Source organism: Ailuropoda melanoleuca, chromosome 18 (assembly GCF_002007445.2).
Source record: "Ailuropoda melanoleuca isolate Jingjing chromosome 18, ASM200744v2, whole genome shotgun sequence".
Lineage (NCBI taxonomy): Eukaryota > Metazoa > Chordata > Mammalia > Carnivora > Ursidae > Ailuropoda > Ailuropoda melanoleuca.
In genome coordinates, this window is record NC_048235.1 from 33017502 (window position 1) to 33033509 (window position 16008).

At 35.1% G+C, this 16008-nt stretch overlaps 1 protein-coding gene across 1 annotated transcript in view; it reads right to left on the reverse strand.

The window, feature by feature from the left end:
- Positions 1–16008, reverse strand: part of LOC100463615 (disintegrin and metalloproteinase domain-containing protein 5) — a 137593-nt gene that overhangs the window by 74145 nt on the left and 47440 nt on the right. Inside the window, exon 11 of the mRNA XM_034647778.1 lies at positions 15344–15439. Within this exon, the coding sequence (XP_034503669.1) occupies positions 15344–15439 (96 nt within the window). The remainder of the gene's footprint in view (positions 1–15343; positions 15440–16008) is intronic.

Below are 16008 nucleotides of genomic sequence, written 5' to 3' on the forward strand. Positions count from 1 at the left end.
AGTTAAAAATTGAGCTACCCTATGACTCAGCCATTGCACTACTGGGTGTTTACCCCAAAGATACAGATGTATGAAGAGAAGGGCCATATGCACCCCAATGTTCATAGCAGCATTTTCCACAATAGCTAAATCGTGGCAGGAGCTGAGATGCCCCTCAACAGATGACTGGATTAAGAAGCTGTGGTCCATATATACAATGGACTATTACTCAGCTATCAGAAAGAACGAATTCTCAACATTTGCNACATGGACGGCACTGGAGCAGATAATGCTAAGTGAAATAAGTCAAGCAGAGAAAGACAATTATCATATGATTTCTCTCATCTATGGAACATAAGAACTAGGATGATCAGTATGGGAAGAAAGGGATAAAGAAGGGGGGGTAATCAGAAGGGGGAATGAAACATGTGAGACTATGGATATGAGAAACAAACTGAGGGCCCCAGAAGGGAAGGGGGTGGGGGAATGGAATAGACTGGTGATGGGTCATAAGGAGGGCACGTATTGCATGATACACTGGGTGTTATACGCAACTAATGGAGCATCGAAATTTACATAGGAATCCGGTGATGTACTGTAAGGTGACTAACATAATAAAAAATCATTTTAAAAAAATAAAGTATAGTACTTTAAATAAAAAAAAATAGGCAGGTGTCTACAAGGGATCTGTGCACATCCAAGGCTGTAGAGAAAATAAAATTTAAAAAAATTAAGGAATGCATTAAGTGCAATTTTGAAAGGAATACTTATAGTGACAAACACCTACAATAAAAAGAAGGAAGATCTTCTTAACATCTCTAGGAGCTAGAAAAAGAACAAACTAAGCTCAGTTACCAGAGGAAAAGAAATAAAGTTTAAACAGAAAAAAATAAAATAGAGATAAGAAAAACAATAGAAAACGTCAGTGAAAATGAGAACTGGTTTTTGTAAAGATAACATTGATAAAACTTGGGGCACCTGGGTGGCACAGCGGTTAAGCGTCTGCCTTTGGCTCAGGGCATGATCCCGGCGTTATGGGATCAAGCTCCACGTCAGGCTCCTCTGCTGTGAGCCTGCTTCTTCCTCTCCCACTCCTCCTGCTTGTGTTCCCTCTCTCGCTGCCTGTCTCTATCTCTGTCAAATAAATAAATAAAATCTTTAAAAAAAATTGATAAAACTTTTGCTAAACTAAGAAAAAACAGAGAAGACTCATAGAAATTATAAATGAAAGAGGTGACATTACAACAGACACCACAGAAATGGAAAAGATCATAAGAAACTACAATTTATATATATATTCTATTATATATATATATATATATTATATATATATATATATATATATCAAATCATGTAACTTAGAAGGGATAAATTCCTAGAAACGACCTATCAAGATTGAATCATGGAAAAAAAAAAGAAAGAAAAATCTGAACAACTAATGTAAAGAGTTCAAATCAGTTATCAGTTAAAAACCTCCCGCCACAGAAAATCCCAGGATCAGATGATTTGACAGATGATTTCTACCAAACACTTAAGGAATACTTAATGCTAATCCTTTTCAATCTCTTCCAAAAAACTGAATAGGAAGGAAAACTTCCAAATTCATTTTATGAGGCCAGAATTATCCTAATACCAAAGTCAGACCAAGATACTACCAGAAAAAAAAGTATATGCTAATGCAATTTTGACCTGATGAACTGGCTTGATGAACATAAATACAATAATTCTCAAAAAAAATACTAGCAAACCAATTTCAACAGCACATTAAAAGGATCATACATCATGATCAATTAAGACTTATCACTAAGATTCAAGAATGTTTGGACATATGCAATTCAATAAATGTGATATGTCACATTAACAAAGTGAAGGATTAAAAATAATATGATGTACTATATTTTGGCCAAGTGAATTTAAATAAATAATATCATCTCATTAGATGCAGAAAAAAGCATTTGACATAATTCAACATATTTTCATGATAAAAACTATCAACAACTTAGGTATAGAAGGAATGAACTTCAACATAATAAGGGCCATATATGACAAGCCCTTAGCTAATAAGACAAGGGTGCCCTTTCTCACAACACTTATTCAACTTAGTACTGGAAGTCCAAGCCAGAGCAATTAGGCAAGGAAAAAAAAGGCATCCAAATTGGAAAAGAGGAAGTCAAGTTGTTTCTGCAGATGATACGATCCTATATACAGGAAACTCTAAAGACTCTACCAAAAAAAAAAAAAACTATTAAAAATAATAAGTGACCTCCTTAATACATATTGCATGGTGCACTGGGTGTTATATGCAAATAATGAATCATGGAACTTTACATCAAAAACTAGGGATGTACTGTATGGTGACTAACATAATATAATAAAAATATTATTAAAAAAATAAAATAAGTGAATTTAGTAAAGTTGCAAGATACAAAATAAAAATATAAAAATCAGTTGTATTTCTTCATACTAAAAACACACTATCTACAAAAGAAATTAAGAAAAAATCCCATTTACAACATCAGCAAAAAGAATAAAATTCTTAGGAATAAATTTAATCAAGGAGGTATAACACCTGGAAACTAAAAAATATAAACACTGATGAAAAATTCATGAGGACACACATAAATGGAAAGATATCCTTTGTTGACTTTGCATTTTTTTTTTTGCTGTAATAAAGCATAGTGATGAGTATGCTATATGCTAAATTCTATGAATCCTCCTACTGATTCATTAAACATGGGGATAGGGAGTGCCTGGGTGGCTCAGATGGTTAAGAATCTGCCTTCAGTTCAAGTCATGATTGATTCCTGAGATCAGACCTGGGATAGAGCCTCACATCTGGCTCCCTGTTCAGTGCGGAGTCTGCTTCTCCCTCTGCCTCTCCCCCCTGCTCATGCTCTCTCCCTCTCTCTCAAATGAATAAAAAACATCTTTAAAAACAAACAAACAAACAAACCTGGGGTTACTCTTGGGGACCTCTGACAAAGAGGAGAATTGTGGTCTTAACAATACTGTCTTCTAATCCATTCACATCGAATATTTTACCATTTTTTTAGATTTTTTATTTTTCTCAGCAATGTTTTGTTAAGCGTGTATGTTCTACATTTCTTTTATTAAATGTGTTCCTAAGTACTTTTCAATGATATTATGAATGAAATTGTTTTCCTAATTTCATTTTCAGATTGTTCACTCTATTATATAGAAATACAGTTCATTTTTGTATCCTGTGACTGATTAACTCATTTATTTAAAAAGTATTTTTGGTAGATTCTTTAGGATTATTTACATACAGGATCATGTCATCTGCAAATAGAGTTTGTTGTACTTTCTCCCCTTCCAAATTTTATGCCTTTATTTCTTCTTCTTACTGGATTGTACTCTCTAGTATCTCTACTACAATGTTTAATAGAAGTGATGAGAGCCTACCTCCTTGCTTTGTTTCTGATTTTAGGGGGAAAGCACTCAGACTTCCATCATTAGTATGTTAGCTCTAGACTTTTCATAGATGCTCTCCATCAGGTTATGATCCTTCCTATTTCTAACTTGTTAGTAATTTTGTAATGAGTGGGTCCTTTTTCTGCATCTTTTGAGATTACCATGTCTTTTCCTTTATTTGATTAATATGGTGTGTTACATTAAACCAACCAACCTTATATTACTGAGATAAATCCCTCTGGGTCATGAAGGATAATCCTTTTCATATGTTTCTGGATTTTGCTTGTAACTTTTTTAGGATTTTTCATCCATATTCATAAAGTATATTAGTCTATAGTTTTCTTGTGATGTCTTTGGTATTCAGGTGATACTATCCTCATAGAATGAGTTTAAAGGGGTTTTTTTTTCCTCATATTTTCGGAAAAAGATTGTGGAATATTGGTGTTCTTTCTTTTTCAAATTTTTGATAGAATTCACCAATAAAGCCATCTGGACCTGAGCTTTTCTTTGTGGAAAGATTTTAAGTTATTAATTCAATTTCTTTACCCATCCATTCAGATTTTCTATTTCTTCTTAAGTCAGTGTTGATAATTTGTGTCTTCCTATTTTATGTATGTTGTCTAATTTGCTGGATATGTTAGTAGTGTAGTAGGGTTCCTTATAATTCTTTTAAATAATGTAAGTTCAGTACTGATTCTCCCCTTTCATTTCTGTGAAACCTCTCTTTCTTAGTCTAGGTAAAGGCTTATCCATTTTTATTGATTTTTTTCAATGAACCAATTTCGGTTCCTCTGATTTCCTCTCAAACTTTATTTCCTTCCTTATATTTGCCTTGGATTTAATTTGCTCTTCTGTTTACAGACTTTTAAGGTACAAGCTTAGATTATTGACTTATTTCTTGTTTTCTAATATAGACATCTATAAGTAAAAATTTCCCTCTAAACACTGTTTTACCTTTATACCATGTTTTGATATGTTGTTTTTTCATTCTCACTCAGTTCAAAGTAATTCTAAACTCTTTGTGATTTCTTCTTTGACACACCGATTATTGATAAATGTTATTTAATTTCTAATATTTGTAGATTTATTAAATTTCCTTCATTTGTTGATTTTTTATTTTATTTTATTGATATCAGAAAATATTCTTTGTATGATTTCAGTCTTTTACAATATATTAAAACTAGTTTTATAGCCTAGCATATGGTCCATCCTCAAAGATATTCAATGCATGCTTGTAAATACTGTATATTCTGCTGTTGCTGGGTGGTGTGCTCATTAATATCAATTTGGTTAAGTTGTTTGACAGTGTGGTAGAAGTATTCTTTTTTTTTAATGATTTTTTATTATATTATGTTAGTCACCATACAGTACATCCCCGGATTCCGATGTAAAGTTTGATGCTTCATTAGTTGCATATAACACCCAGTGCACCATGCAATACATGCCCTCCTTACTACCCATCACCGGTCTATCCCAATCATTCTATACCAATGATGATTTTCAGTCTGGTTGTGGGAAACCATGAGCCAGAAGACCCAGCAAAGCTACACTCAGATTTCTGACCCACAAAAACTGTGAGGGAAAATGTGAATTTTAATTTGGAGGGTAATATGTTATGCAGCAACAGATAAATAATATACCATTGCCTTATAGAATCTGACTCTTTCCTACCATTCTGACCCTGTCTGTCATAGTATGGGTTCTCCAAAAACCAGAGCTTGAAGCAAAACTTATATCCTTAATGCGTCATTAAGGTTTGGGAGTCTAGGGAGATCAAAGCAAAATAAATACAGGATGGTTGGTGTATTGGTAAGCTAGCCAAAGCTTTACCAAAGATATTTAGTTGCTATCTCCAGAAAGAGCATATGAAACATTGCATTTCAAACAATGTTTTTTTTTTCATTTTTTGGTTTTTTTTGAAGATTTTATTTGTTTATTTGACAGAGAGAGAGCCAGAGAGCACAAGCCAAGGGAATGTCAGAGGTAAAGGAAGAAGCAGACTCCCCACTGAGCAGGAAACCTGATGCGGGGCTCAATCTCAGGCCTCTGGGATCATGACCTGAGCTGAAGGCAGACACTCAACCCTCTGAGCCACCCAGGCACCCCAAAACAGTCTGTCTTTTAGATTGAGCAGAAAAACATGGCCAAGCATATCCAGGTAGTCACATAGACTCAGTCCAGGAGACCATGTACTATACCAAATCAGGTGGTAAATTAATCATATTGTATATGAAGTCTTCATTTTTACAAAGTTATTTACCAGAGTTTTATTTTATTGTCTTTAAAACAGAAGCCAGTTTCTAAAATGTCTGATTTGTCAACCATGTTATAGAAAAATGTATAATAATTACCTTATCTGACTATGGTTTGAATTGGCTTTTATAACAAAGAAGCCATATTTGGAAATAAATGTTAATTAGGCACTTCTGTCTTTTAATCAGTAGCAATGAGCAGAAAAACATGGCTGAACAACTCTGAAAAGTCACATAAACTAGGTTCAATACACTATTTCTTTCTCTATCAGTCATTAAATTATAAGAACATAACAAGCCATTTTTCTTCATTTATTCATTTCCCATTCTTAGAATCTTTTTATCACTTGTCTTTTGTTTGAATCCTCTATACCAATACTTCTACTTGTCACTGAGATATTAGATCAAATGTCATCCCTTAGAGAGCTATTCCTTGTTTACCCTGACTAAAATACACTCTCACTCAGTCTTTATTCTTTTGCCCTATTTTTTTTAAGATTTTATTTTTTTATTTGACTGAGAGAGAGAGAGAGCAGCAGGGGGAGCAGTAGAGGGAGAGGGAGAAGCAGATACAAGCTCTTCACTGAAAAGCTGGGGCTCGATCCCAGGACCCTGAGATCATGACCTGAGCCAAATGCAAACTCAACAGATGGAGCCACCCAGGCACCCCAGCCCTATTTATTTTTAAATCACATATCACTATCTGAAATTATCTTTTAAATATTTGTTTGTTTAAGATTAATCCTCTGTAATACCTCTTGGTATGGGGTAAAATATTTTCTGAATTAGTGAGTAGATAAACAATTCAAGCTGCAAATAAACTGTAAATGAATATCTGCTCCTAATGTAAACCTTTTATTTCATCCAAATTCACTGAGATTTTATTTGTAGCTTTTGGTTGTTGTTTTCTCCACACTTTGATGCTGTACATTAGTTTTAAGGATATGAGTAAAGTAGAGTGGTGTCTACCTGCCACATTTAACAGAATTACACCAATTTTCTTTGATATTAAGAAAACTTACTGTGTTTTCAGTCCTATCCATTTTTTCTCTCTATTTTTCCTTCTGCTCTAATCCTTACATTTGATTCTATCTTCTTAATATTTGTCTTCCAGGTAACTCTATGCCTAGTTTGAGGGACAGAAATTTGGGTCCACTAAAATTAGTGTTGATTTCATGCTTAAATTGCAAATTTAGTTCATCTGTAATCATTGTTTATTTCATACACCATTAATTTTACTGTGTTCAATTCCCTTCTTATGACATTGTCTTAATTCAGAGAGGTCAACCCTTGCAATTTTTTGAGAATGACAGTTTCCTGAAATTGCTTCTGGATCCTACGACTTAATTTTAAAAGCACATCCAAAGAAAGATGTCACAAGATGGCAGAATAAGAATCCTCTACTCATATTTCCCCTCAGCAACAATACTTGATGGCAATCCACAGACAAAAGTGCCTTCAGCAAAGCTCTGGGAAACAACTAGGAGACACTAAAACCCAGGTGAACTCTGAGATTGAGGAAAGCTAAATTGAAAAGGCAGGCCCTCACCCAGGGAGCTACTTTCTGACCCAACTAAAGACCCAGAAATATCTCCATACCCAAGTCTCGTCTCAGCCCCATGTGGCAATGACCCTGCTATAAGCATCATATGCCAAGGAATCCAGGAGGAGTCACACCCACCCATGCATGAGTAAGAGGCACATAGACCTTAGTTCCAGGTGTAGACCCTGAAATGGCCCATGAAACAGCTGTGGTCCAGGAGTACCAGGAGGTAAGCACAACAAACTTAGTTTGACTAGTTTGAAAGGGTCACATGACTGAACTCCAGCCCCCAACCAGCAGCAGCCTGAAAACCATCCTGCTGGTAGAGGGATTTGACATGAAACACTCCCATCTTCACCAAAGATTCAGAACAGGTCCTATATTCAGCTCCAGCCTCCCTCCCAGTCCCATCCCCAAGCAGTCCTGCCAGCCCTGGAAATTGCAGGGAACACTCCCACTTATGGCTGGGAATCCAAAAAGGGCCCCGTATTATGTGCTAGGCCCCTTTGAGCCTCCATCCACGAAGAGCCCTGCCGACAAAAAGACCTGTCAGGAGACACTCTTGTCCGTACTCCCAGAGATCCTGAAAAATTCCTACACTTGGCTCTAGCCCCTCACAGATACAGTCCACCAGTAGCGTGCTGGATGAAAAAATCAGTAGGATACACTCCTATCTGTACCCCTGGAGATCCAAAAAGTGCCTAATTGTCAGTTTCAGCCCCTACAAGCCATAGCCTGCCAGCTGTCCTCCCAACACAAGGATGCGGCAGAAGACATTCCAGACTGTACTTAAGAAGATCCTGAAATGGCCCTATATTTGCATCCAACCCCTCCAGTCATTATCAGAGAGCTGCCCAGCTGAGTCAGGGGCCTGGCAGGAGACATGCCCATCTGTGCCTCCAGAGCGAGGTCCTCAGACCTCAATCTTGGTTATGGACCCTGAAACAGCACATCAACACAGTTCCAACCATTCAAAGTCATGGTCAGGGCCATCCCTGACCACAAAAGGACCTACCCAGTGATCTGGCAAGAGCCTTCCTAGGAACTTAGTGGGAGTCATAACCATCCACACAACAGGTAACAGGATGCTATCTGAACACCCAGTTGTGGGCCCTGAAGCAGATCCTTGTCCCACAGTCACCCTACCAAACAAGGTACTAGAGGCAATCCTATATAGGAACCAAAGAGAATCCATGCCTACCCAAGCCCCAGGTAACAAGCCCGACAACTGCATATCCCACTACAGACTCAGCAATAGCCTTGTAAACAGGCTCTAACCTAGCAACTGCCAATTCTGGAGAAAATCCTATCAGCCTAGGAATTGACCGATCTTTATCTGCAGGAACCACTCTGTAGAGACTGCAAGAGGTGTTTGCTCTTTTAAATGCACAGATACCAACCAAAGGCTACATGGATCACAAAGAATCAGGCAACTCTGATACCATGAAAGCAAACTAATAAAGCTAGAGTAACCAATCACAAAAAATGGAGATCTATGAATTGCTTCATAAAAGTTCAAAATAATCATCTTAAAGAAACTCAATGAAATGCAAGAGACCACATATAGACAACTGAACAAAATCAGGAAAAGGTGTAAGAACAAAATGAAGTAATAAAGAAATAGAAACCATCAAAAGGAACCAAAGAGAAACCCTAAAGTTGAAGAAAACAATAACAGAAATGAGAAATTCAATAAAGGGCTTCAACATCAGAATCAATCATGCAGAAGAAATAATAAGTGAACTGGAATACTGTTGATTTGAAATTAGCTAGTTATATGAGCAAAAAGAAAAAAAGAGTGAAGAAAGCCTACATGAATTATGGGACATCATTAAACAAATTAAATTCATATTATGAGAGTCCCTGAAGGAGAAAACAAGAGAGAAAAGAATAGAAAGATTATTTAAAGAATAAAAGATAAAAAATTTCCCAAATTTTGGAAGAAGTATAGACAGATAGGAACAGAAAACTAAGTGACTTCAAGCAAAAACAACCTAAGATTGCCCAGGACAAATTATAATCAAAATGTTAAAAGTCAAAGGAAAACTTTGAAAGCAAAAATTGAAGATAAAAATTACTCATCACATATAAGGGAATCCACATAATGTGATCAGCAGATTTCTGTGCAAAAATTTTGTAAACTAGGAGAGAGTGGGATGATAAATTAAATGTTGAAAGAAAAAAAAAACTGTTGGATAAGAAAACTATACGTCTCAAAAGTTGTGGTCCATATATACAATGGAATATTACTCAGCTATCAAAAAAATGATTTCTTAACATTTGCTGCAACATGGACGGCACTGGAAGAGATAATGCTACGTGAAATAAGTCAAGCAGAGAAAGACAATTACCATATGGTTTCTCTCATCTATGGAACATAAGAACTAGGATGAACGGTAGGGGAAGAAAGGGATAAAGAAAGGGTGGGTAATCAGAAGGGGGAATGAAACATGAGAGACTATGGACTATGAGAAACACTGAGGGCCCCAGAGGGGAGGGGGATGGGGGAATGTGATAGGCTGGTGATGGGTAGTAAGGAGGGCACATATTGCATGGTGCACTGGGTGTTATACGCAACTAATGAATCATCGAACTTTACATCAAAAAAAAAAAAAGACACCAGAATTATTTTTTTATCTTTTTCTTTTTTTCGGTAATGTAACTAAGTTCTTTTCTTACTGTTAAACAGATTTTAGCCATATTAAAAATTGTTTCCAGTAAAGAAACAACAACAAAAAAAAAACTATACATCTCAAAACTGTCCTTCAGAAATTAAAGAGACTTAAAGACCTTCCCAGGTAAATAAATGCTAAGTGAGTTCATTACCTCTAGACCCATCTTATAAGAACTACTATACGGAGTTCATCAAATTCAATGAAAGGACACAACTCATGAAAATATTTAAAGTACAAAACTCACTGGTAAATGTAAATATATACTCAAATTCAGAATACCCTAATACTCTAATGGTGGCAAAATATTATCTCTAATACGAAACTTAAAAGTTAAAAGACAATATAGGGGGGCGCCTGGGTGGCACAGCGGTTAAGCGTCTGCCTTCGGCTCAGGGCGTGATCCCGGCGTTATGGGATCGAGCCCCACGTCAGGCTCCTCTGCTATGAGCCTGCTTCTTCCTCTCCCACTCCCCCTGCTTGTGTTCCCTCTCTCGCTGGCTGTCTCTATCTCTGTCGAATAAATAAACAAAGTCTTAAAAAAAAAAAAAAAAGTCTAAAAAAAAAATAAAAAAATAAATAAATAAAAGACAATATAGGGGCTTCTGGGTGGCACAGCGGTTAAGCGTCTGCCTTCAGCTCAGGGCGTGGTCACGGCGTTATGGGATCGAGCCCCACATCGGGCTTCTCCAATATAAGCCTGCTTCTTCCTCTCCCACTCCCCCTGCTTGTGTTCCCTCTCTCGCTGGCTGTCTCTATCTCTGTCGAATAAATAGATAAAATCTTAAAAAAAAAATAAAAGACAATATAAAGTAAATATTGTTACAAAGATTTGTTAAACAATGCACAATATAAAAAGATGCAAAGTGTGATATTAATAGTACAAAATGAGGGGGAATTAAATGAGAATTAAAAATGTACAGCTTTAGTATGTGATTGAAGATAGGTTATTATTGCTTAAAATAGACTATTATGTGATGGGGATTAAGGATTGCACTTGTGATGAACACCAGGTATTGTATGGAAGCGTCGAATCACTATGTTGGACACCTGAAACTAACATTACACTGTATGTTAACTAACTGGGAATTCAAATAAAAACTTAAAAAAATAAAAAGAGGGGCGCCTGGGTGGCACAGCAGTTAAGCGTCTGCCTTTGGCTCAGGGCGTGATCCCGGCGTTATGGGATCGAGCCCCACATCAGGCTCCTCTGCTATGAGCCTGCTTCTTCCTCTCCCACTCCCCCTGCTTGTGTTCCCTCTCTTGCTGGCTGTCTCTATCTCTGTCAAATAAATAAATAAAATCTTTTTTAAAAAATTAAAATAAAATAAAAATAAAATTACCTTATAATTTAACAATTGCCCTATACTGGGTATTTACCCCAAGAATACAAAAACACTAATTCAAAGGGATACCTGTGGGGCGCCTGGGTGGCATAGCAGTTAAGCGTCTGCCTTCGGCTCAGGGCGTGATCCCTGCGTTCTGGGATCGAGCCCCACGTCAGGCTCCTCTGCTACGAGCCTGCTTCTTCCCTCTCCCACTCCCCCTGCTTGTGTTCCCTCTCTCGCTGGCTGTCTCTATCTCTGTCAAATAAATAAATAAAAATCTTTATAAAAAAAACAAAAACAAAAACAAAAAACAAAGGGATACCTGCACCTGTATGTTTATAGCAGCATTATTTACAGTAGCCAAGATATGGAAGCAGCCTAAGTGTCCATTGATTGATGAATGGATAAAGAAGATGTGGCATATACATATATATGTATATGTATACATACATATATGTGTATATATGTGTATATATATATAATGGAATATTATTCAGCCATAAAAAAGAATGAAATCTTGTCATTGCAGTGATATGGATGGCGCTAGAATATAATGCTAAATGAAATAAGTCAGATAAAGAAAGACAAATGCCATATGATTTCACTCATATGTGGACTTTAAGAAATAAAACAAGCAAAAGCAAAAAAAAATGAGAGAAAGAGAGAGAGAAAGAGAGGGAGAGAGTCAAATAAAGAAACAGACTTTTAATTATGGAAAACAAACTGATGGTTACGAGAGGGGAGGTGGGTAGGGCAATGGGTTAAATATGTGATGGAAATTAAGGAGTGCACTTATCGTGATGACCACAGGGTGATGTATGGAACTACTGGAATGCTGAATTATTACATTGTATACCTAAAACTAATATAACACCATATGTTAACTAACTGGAATTAAAATAAAAACTTAAAAATAGACTATTATATCTATAAAATATTTTATGTAAGCCTTATGACAATCACAGAAAAGAAACCTACAGTAGACACACAAGAGGTAAAGAGAAACAAATTAAAGCACACCACTACAAAAAATAAATCACAAAGGAAGATAGCAAGAGAGGATTAAAGGGAAAAAAGAACTAAAACAAACAAACCCAGAATATGATTAACATAATGGCAATACAAAGTTTTTAACTATCAATAATTACTTTAAACGTAAACGGATTTTCTCTAACCAAAAGACAGAGTGGAAAATGGATAAAAAGCAAGATCCAACAATAAGCTGGCTACAAGAAACTCAATTTACCTTTAAGGACATTCATAGGCTGAAAATAAAGGGAAGAAAAAAATATTCTTTGCAAATGGTAACCAAAAGACAGCAGGGTTTGCTATACTTAAATCAGATAAAATAGACTTTCAAACACATCAGTCACACACACACATAAATAAATAAATAAATAAATAAATAGTGAGGAGAATATAACATTTGTTGTAACTATATATGCACCAAATATTGGAATGCCTAAAAATTTAACTAAACATTGACAGACTGAAGGGATAAATAGACAGCAATTCAATAATAGTAGAGGACTTCAATACCCTACTATTAACACTGGACAGATCAATCAGAAAGAAAATTAAGAAGAAAATAGTAGGCCTGAATGAAACTATAGACCAAATGGACCTTAAATTATATAGATAATTATGTCCAACAAGAACAAAATACACATTCTTCTCAAATACACATGGAACATTCTTCAGGATAACATGTATGTTGGTCTACGAAGCAAGTCTTATGAAATTTAAGAGAACTGAAATAATATCTAATATCTTTTCCACACACAATGGTATGAAACCTCAGGAAAAAAACTGAAAAATTCACAAAATTTGCGATTTAACACCATACTCCTGAAAAACCAATGGACCAAAGAAGGGGAAAAAAAGGAAATCAGAAAAGTATCTTAAAATAAAATTAAAACAAACAAACAAAAAAACAACATACCAAAACATAGGGACATAGGAAAAGCAGTTCTAAGAGGTAAGTTTACAACAATAAATGCCTACATTAAAAAAAAAACTCAAATAACCTAACTTTATCCCCAAAGGAATTAAAAAAGAAAAATAAATTATGCCCCAAGTTAGTAGAAGGAAAGAAATAACAAAGATCAGAGCAGACAGACAATAGGGGGGAAAAAACCAATTAAACCAATAGTTGGGTTTTGAAAAGATAAACAAAATGGCAAACCTTTAGCTAGACTAACAAGAAAAAGAGACAGGACTTAATAAAATAAAATTATGAGAGAAAGAGGAGACACTAACATTGATACCATAGAAATACAAAGTATTGTAGGAGACTACCATAACAATTATCTACCTACAAAACTGCATGACACTTTAGAAGAAATGGATAAATTCCTAGAAACAGACAACCTAGCAAGACTGAATTATGAAGAAATGGAAAACCTGAACTAAAGAGACTAAATTTATTATCAAATCTCCTAACAAAGAAAAGACCAGAAGTAAATGGTTTCACAGGTGAATTCTATGAAATATTTAAAGAATTAATGCTAATCTTTCTCAACTCTCCCAAAAATTAAAAAGAAGGGAACACTCCCAAACTCATTTCACAATGCCAGCTTTACCCTGATACCAAAGACAAACAAGGAAAGTAACAAGAAAAGAAAATTACAGGCCAATATCCCCGATGAATATAGATGCAAACATTCTCAACAAAATACTAACACACCAAATTCTACAGCACATTGAAAGTATCATATACCATGATCAAGTGAGATTTATTCCTGGGGTGCAAGGATGATTCAACACACAGGAATCAATAAACATAGTATACCCCATTAATATAAATAGGGGTAAAATTCATGTAATCCTTTAAAGTGATGCAGAAAAGACATCTGACAAAATTCAATACACTTTCATGACAAAAGCTCTCAACAATTTGGGTATAGAACAAACATATACCAATATAATAAAAGCTATGTATGACAAGCCTGAACTAACAATTTTCAATAGTGAAAAGCAGAAATCTTTACCTGTCAGATCAAAAACAAGACAAAGTTGTCCATTCTTACCACTCCTATTTAACATAGTACTTGAAGTCCTAGCCAGAGCAATTAGGCAAGAAAAAAAAATAATTAAAAGGCATCCAAATCAGAAAGGAAGAAATAAAACTGTGGGGGAAATGGAAAGATATTGGTCAAGGGTACAAATTTTCAGCCATAAAATGAATCAGTCTGGGGATCTAATGTACAGCATGGTGACTAATGTTAATAATGTATTGTATACTTGAAAGTTTCTTACTAAATGTTGAATGTTCTTGCTATGTAAAGTGATGGATGTGTTAACCTTATTGTAATCATTTCATAATATATACTTATATTAAATCATTACATTGTACACCTTAAACTTACACAGCATTATGTGTCAATTATATCTCAGTAATGTTTGGGGAAAAAAGTTTAAAGATAAAAGCGTATTCTCACTCCAATCTTATGGACATGTGTCATTTACCTTGTTCAGCAGTTTCTTTTTTCTTTTGGATTCCAGTTAATTGTCCTGGGTACAAGACAATTATTCAGGAATTCTTTAAATACTTTCAATAAAGAGGGATTGGTTGATCATAACAATAACTGAATTGAAAAGGAACAGCAGACTTTACCAGAAAATAGTGAAAAGAATTTAGCTAACAACAACAACAAAAACAACAACAACAAACTAATCTAACTTCTTGACCCCATGTGAGGTATGGTGTTAGAATAGAAAATAAGACCTGGGTGTTATATGCAAATGATGAATTACTGAACTCTACATCTGAAACTAATAATGTATCATATGTTGGCTAATTGAATTTAAACTAAAAAGAAAAGAAAACAAGCCCTTAAGACGGTTGCTTCAGATGTATGTTGATTGCAGAAATATCACAACAGGTACAAGAAAGATTTGTAATAAGGTATAAAGATGCGAATTCAACTCAGGAGAGAAGAATCATCTGGCATTATGTACATAAGCATCCTGGAAATGACAGATTACTGAATGGACTGAAGTGTAAGAGAGGTCCAATGTGCTTGGATATAATACAATGCAAAGGGCTGATAGGGTATTGACATGCTTTTCATCTCTTTGAAACAAGTATTTCAAGAAATTTAATGCAGAGTTACTATAAAATAGAGTGCCTCTTACCTTGCAATCAAGCGTGCAGCATTCCCCGGAACCACATTGTTTACCCTTTTTCATTACACATAATCTAGCGTCACAGCAGTCTTTATGTGTACAGTTCTGTAAACAAACAGACAAATTCAAATGATGTCTTCTCTCACATCTGTTATGATAATTTGTCTTTTAAGAAACTTGGCAATTTCATCTAAATTGCCAAAGTAATTTACATAAAATAGTTTTTTAATATTCCCTATTTTAAACATTTGTAGGATGTGTAGTAAGTAATGTACCCTCTTTCATTCCTGATACTGGGAATTTCTTTCTTCTTTCATTTCTCCACCAGCACAGCAAGATATTTATCAAGTATATTGATTATTTTCAAAGCCCCGGCTTTCATTTTTGTTGATTTTCGTTCTCTGATTTCTATTTCATTGATTTCTACTTTTATCTTTATCATTATTTCCTTCTATTTGTTTTAGATTTAACTTAGATTAATATTTTAGTTAGCTTAAGTACCATTCTGAATAATTGATTTTAGACATTTTTTGTTAATATAAGCATTTATAGCTATAGATCTTCCTTGTAACACTTTTTAACTGAATCTCATTGATTTTGAAGTTATGTTTAAATTTGCATACTGTTAAAAATCTATCCTAAAATTGCTTTTGTAATTTATCTTTGAGCCAAGG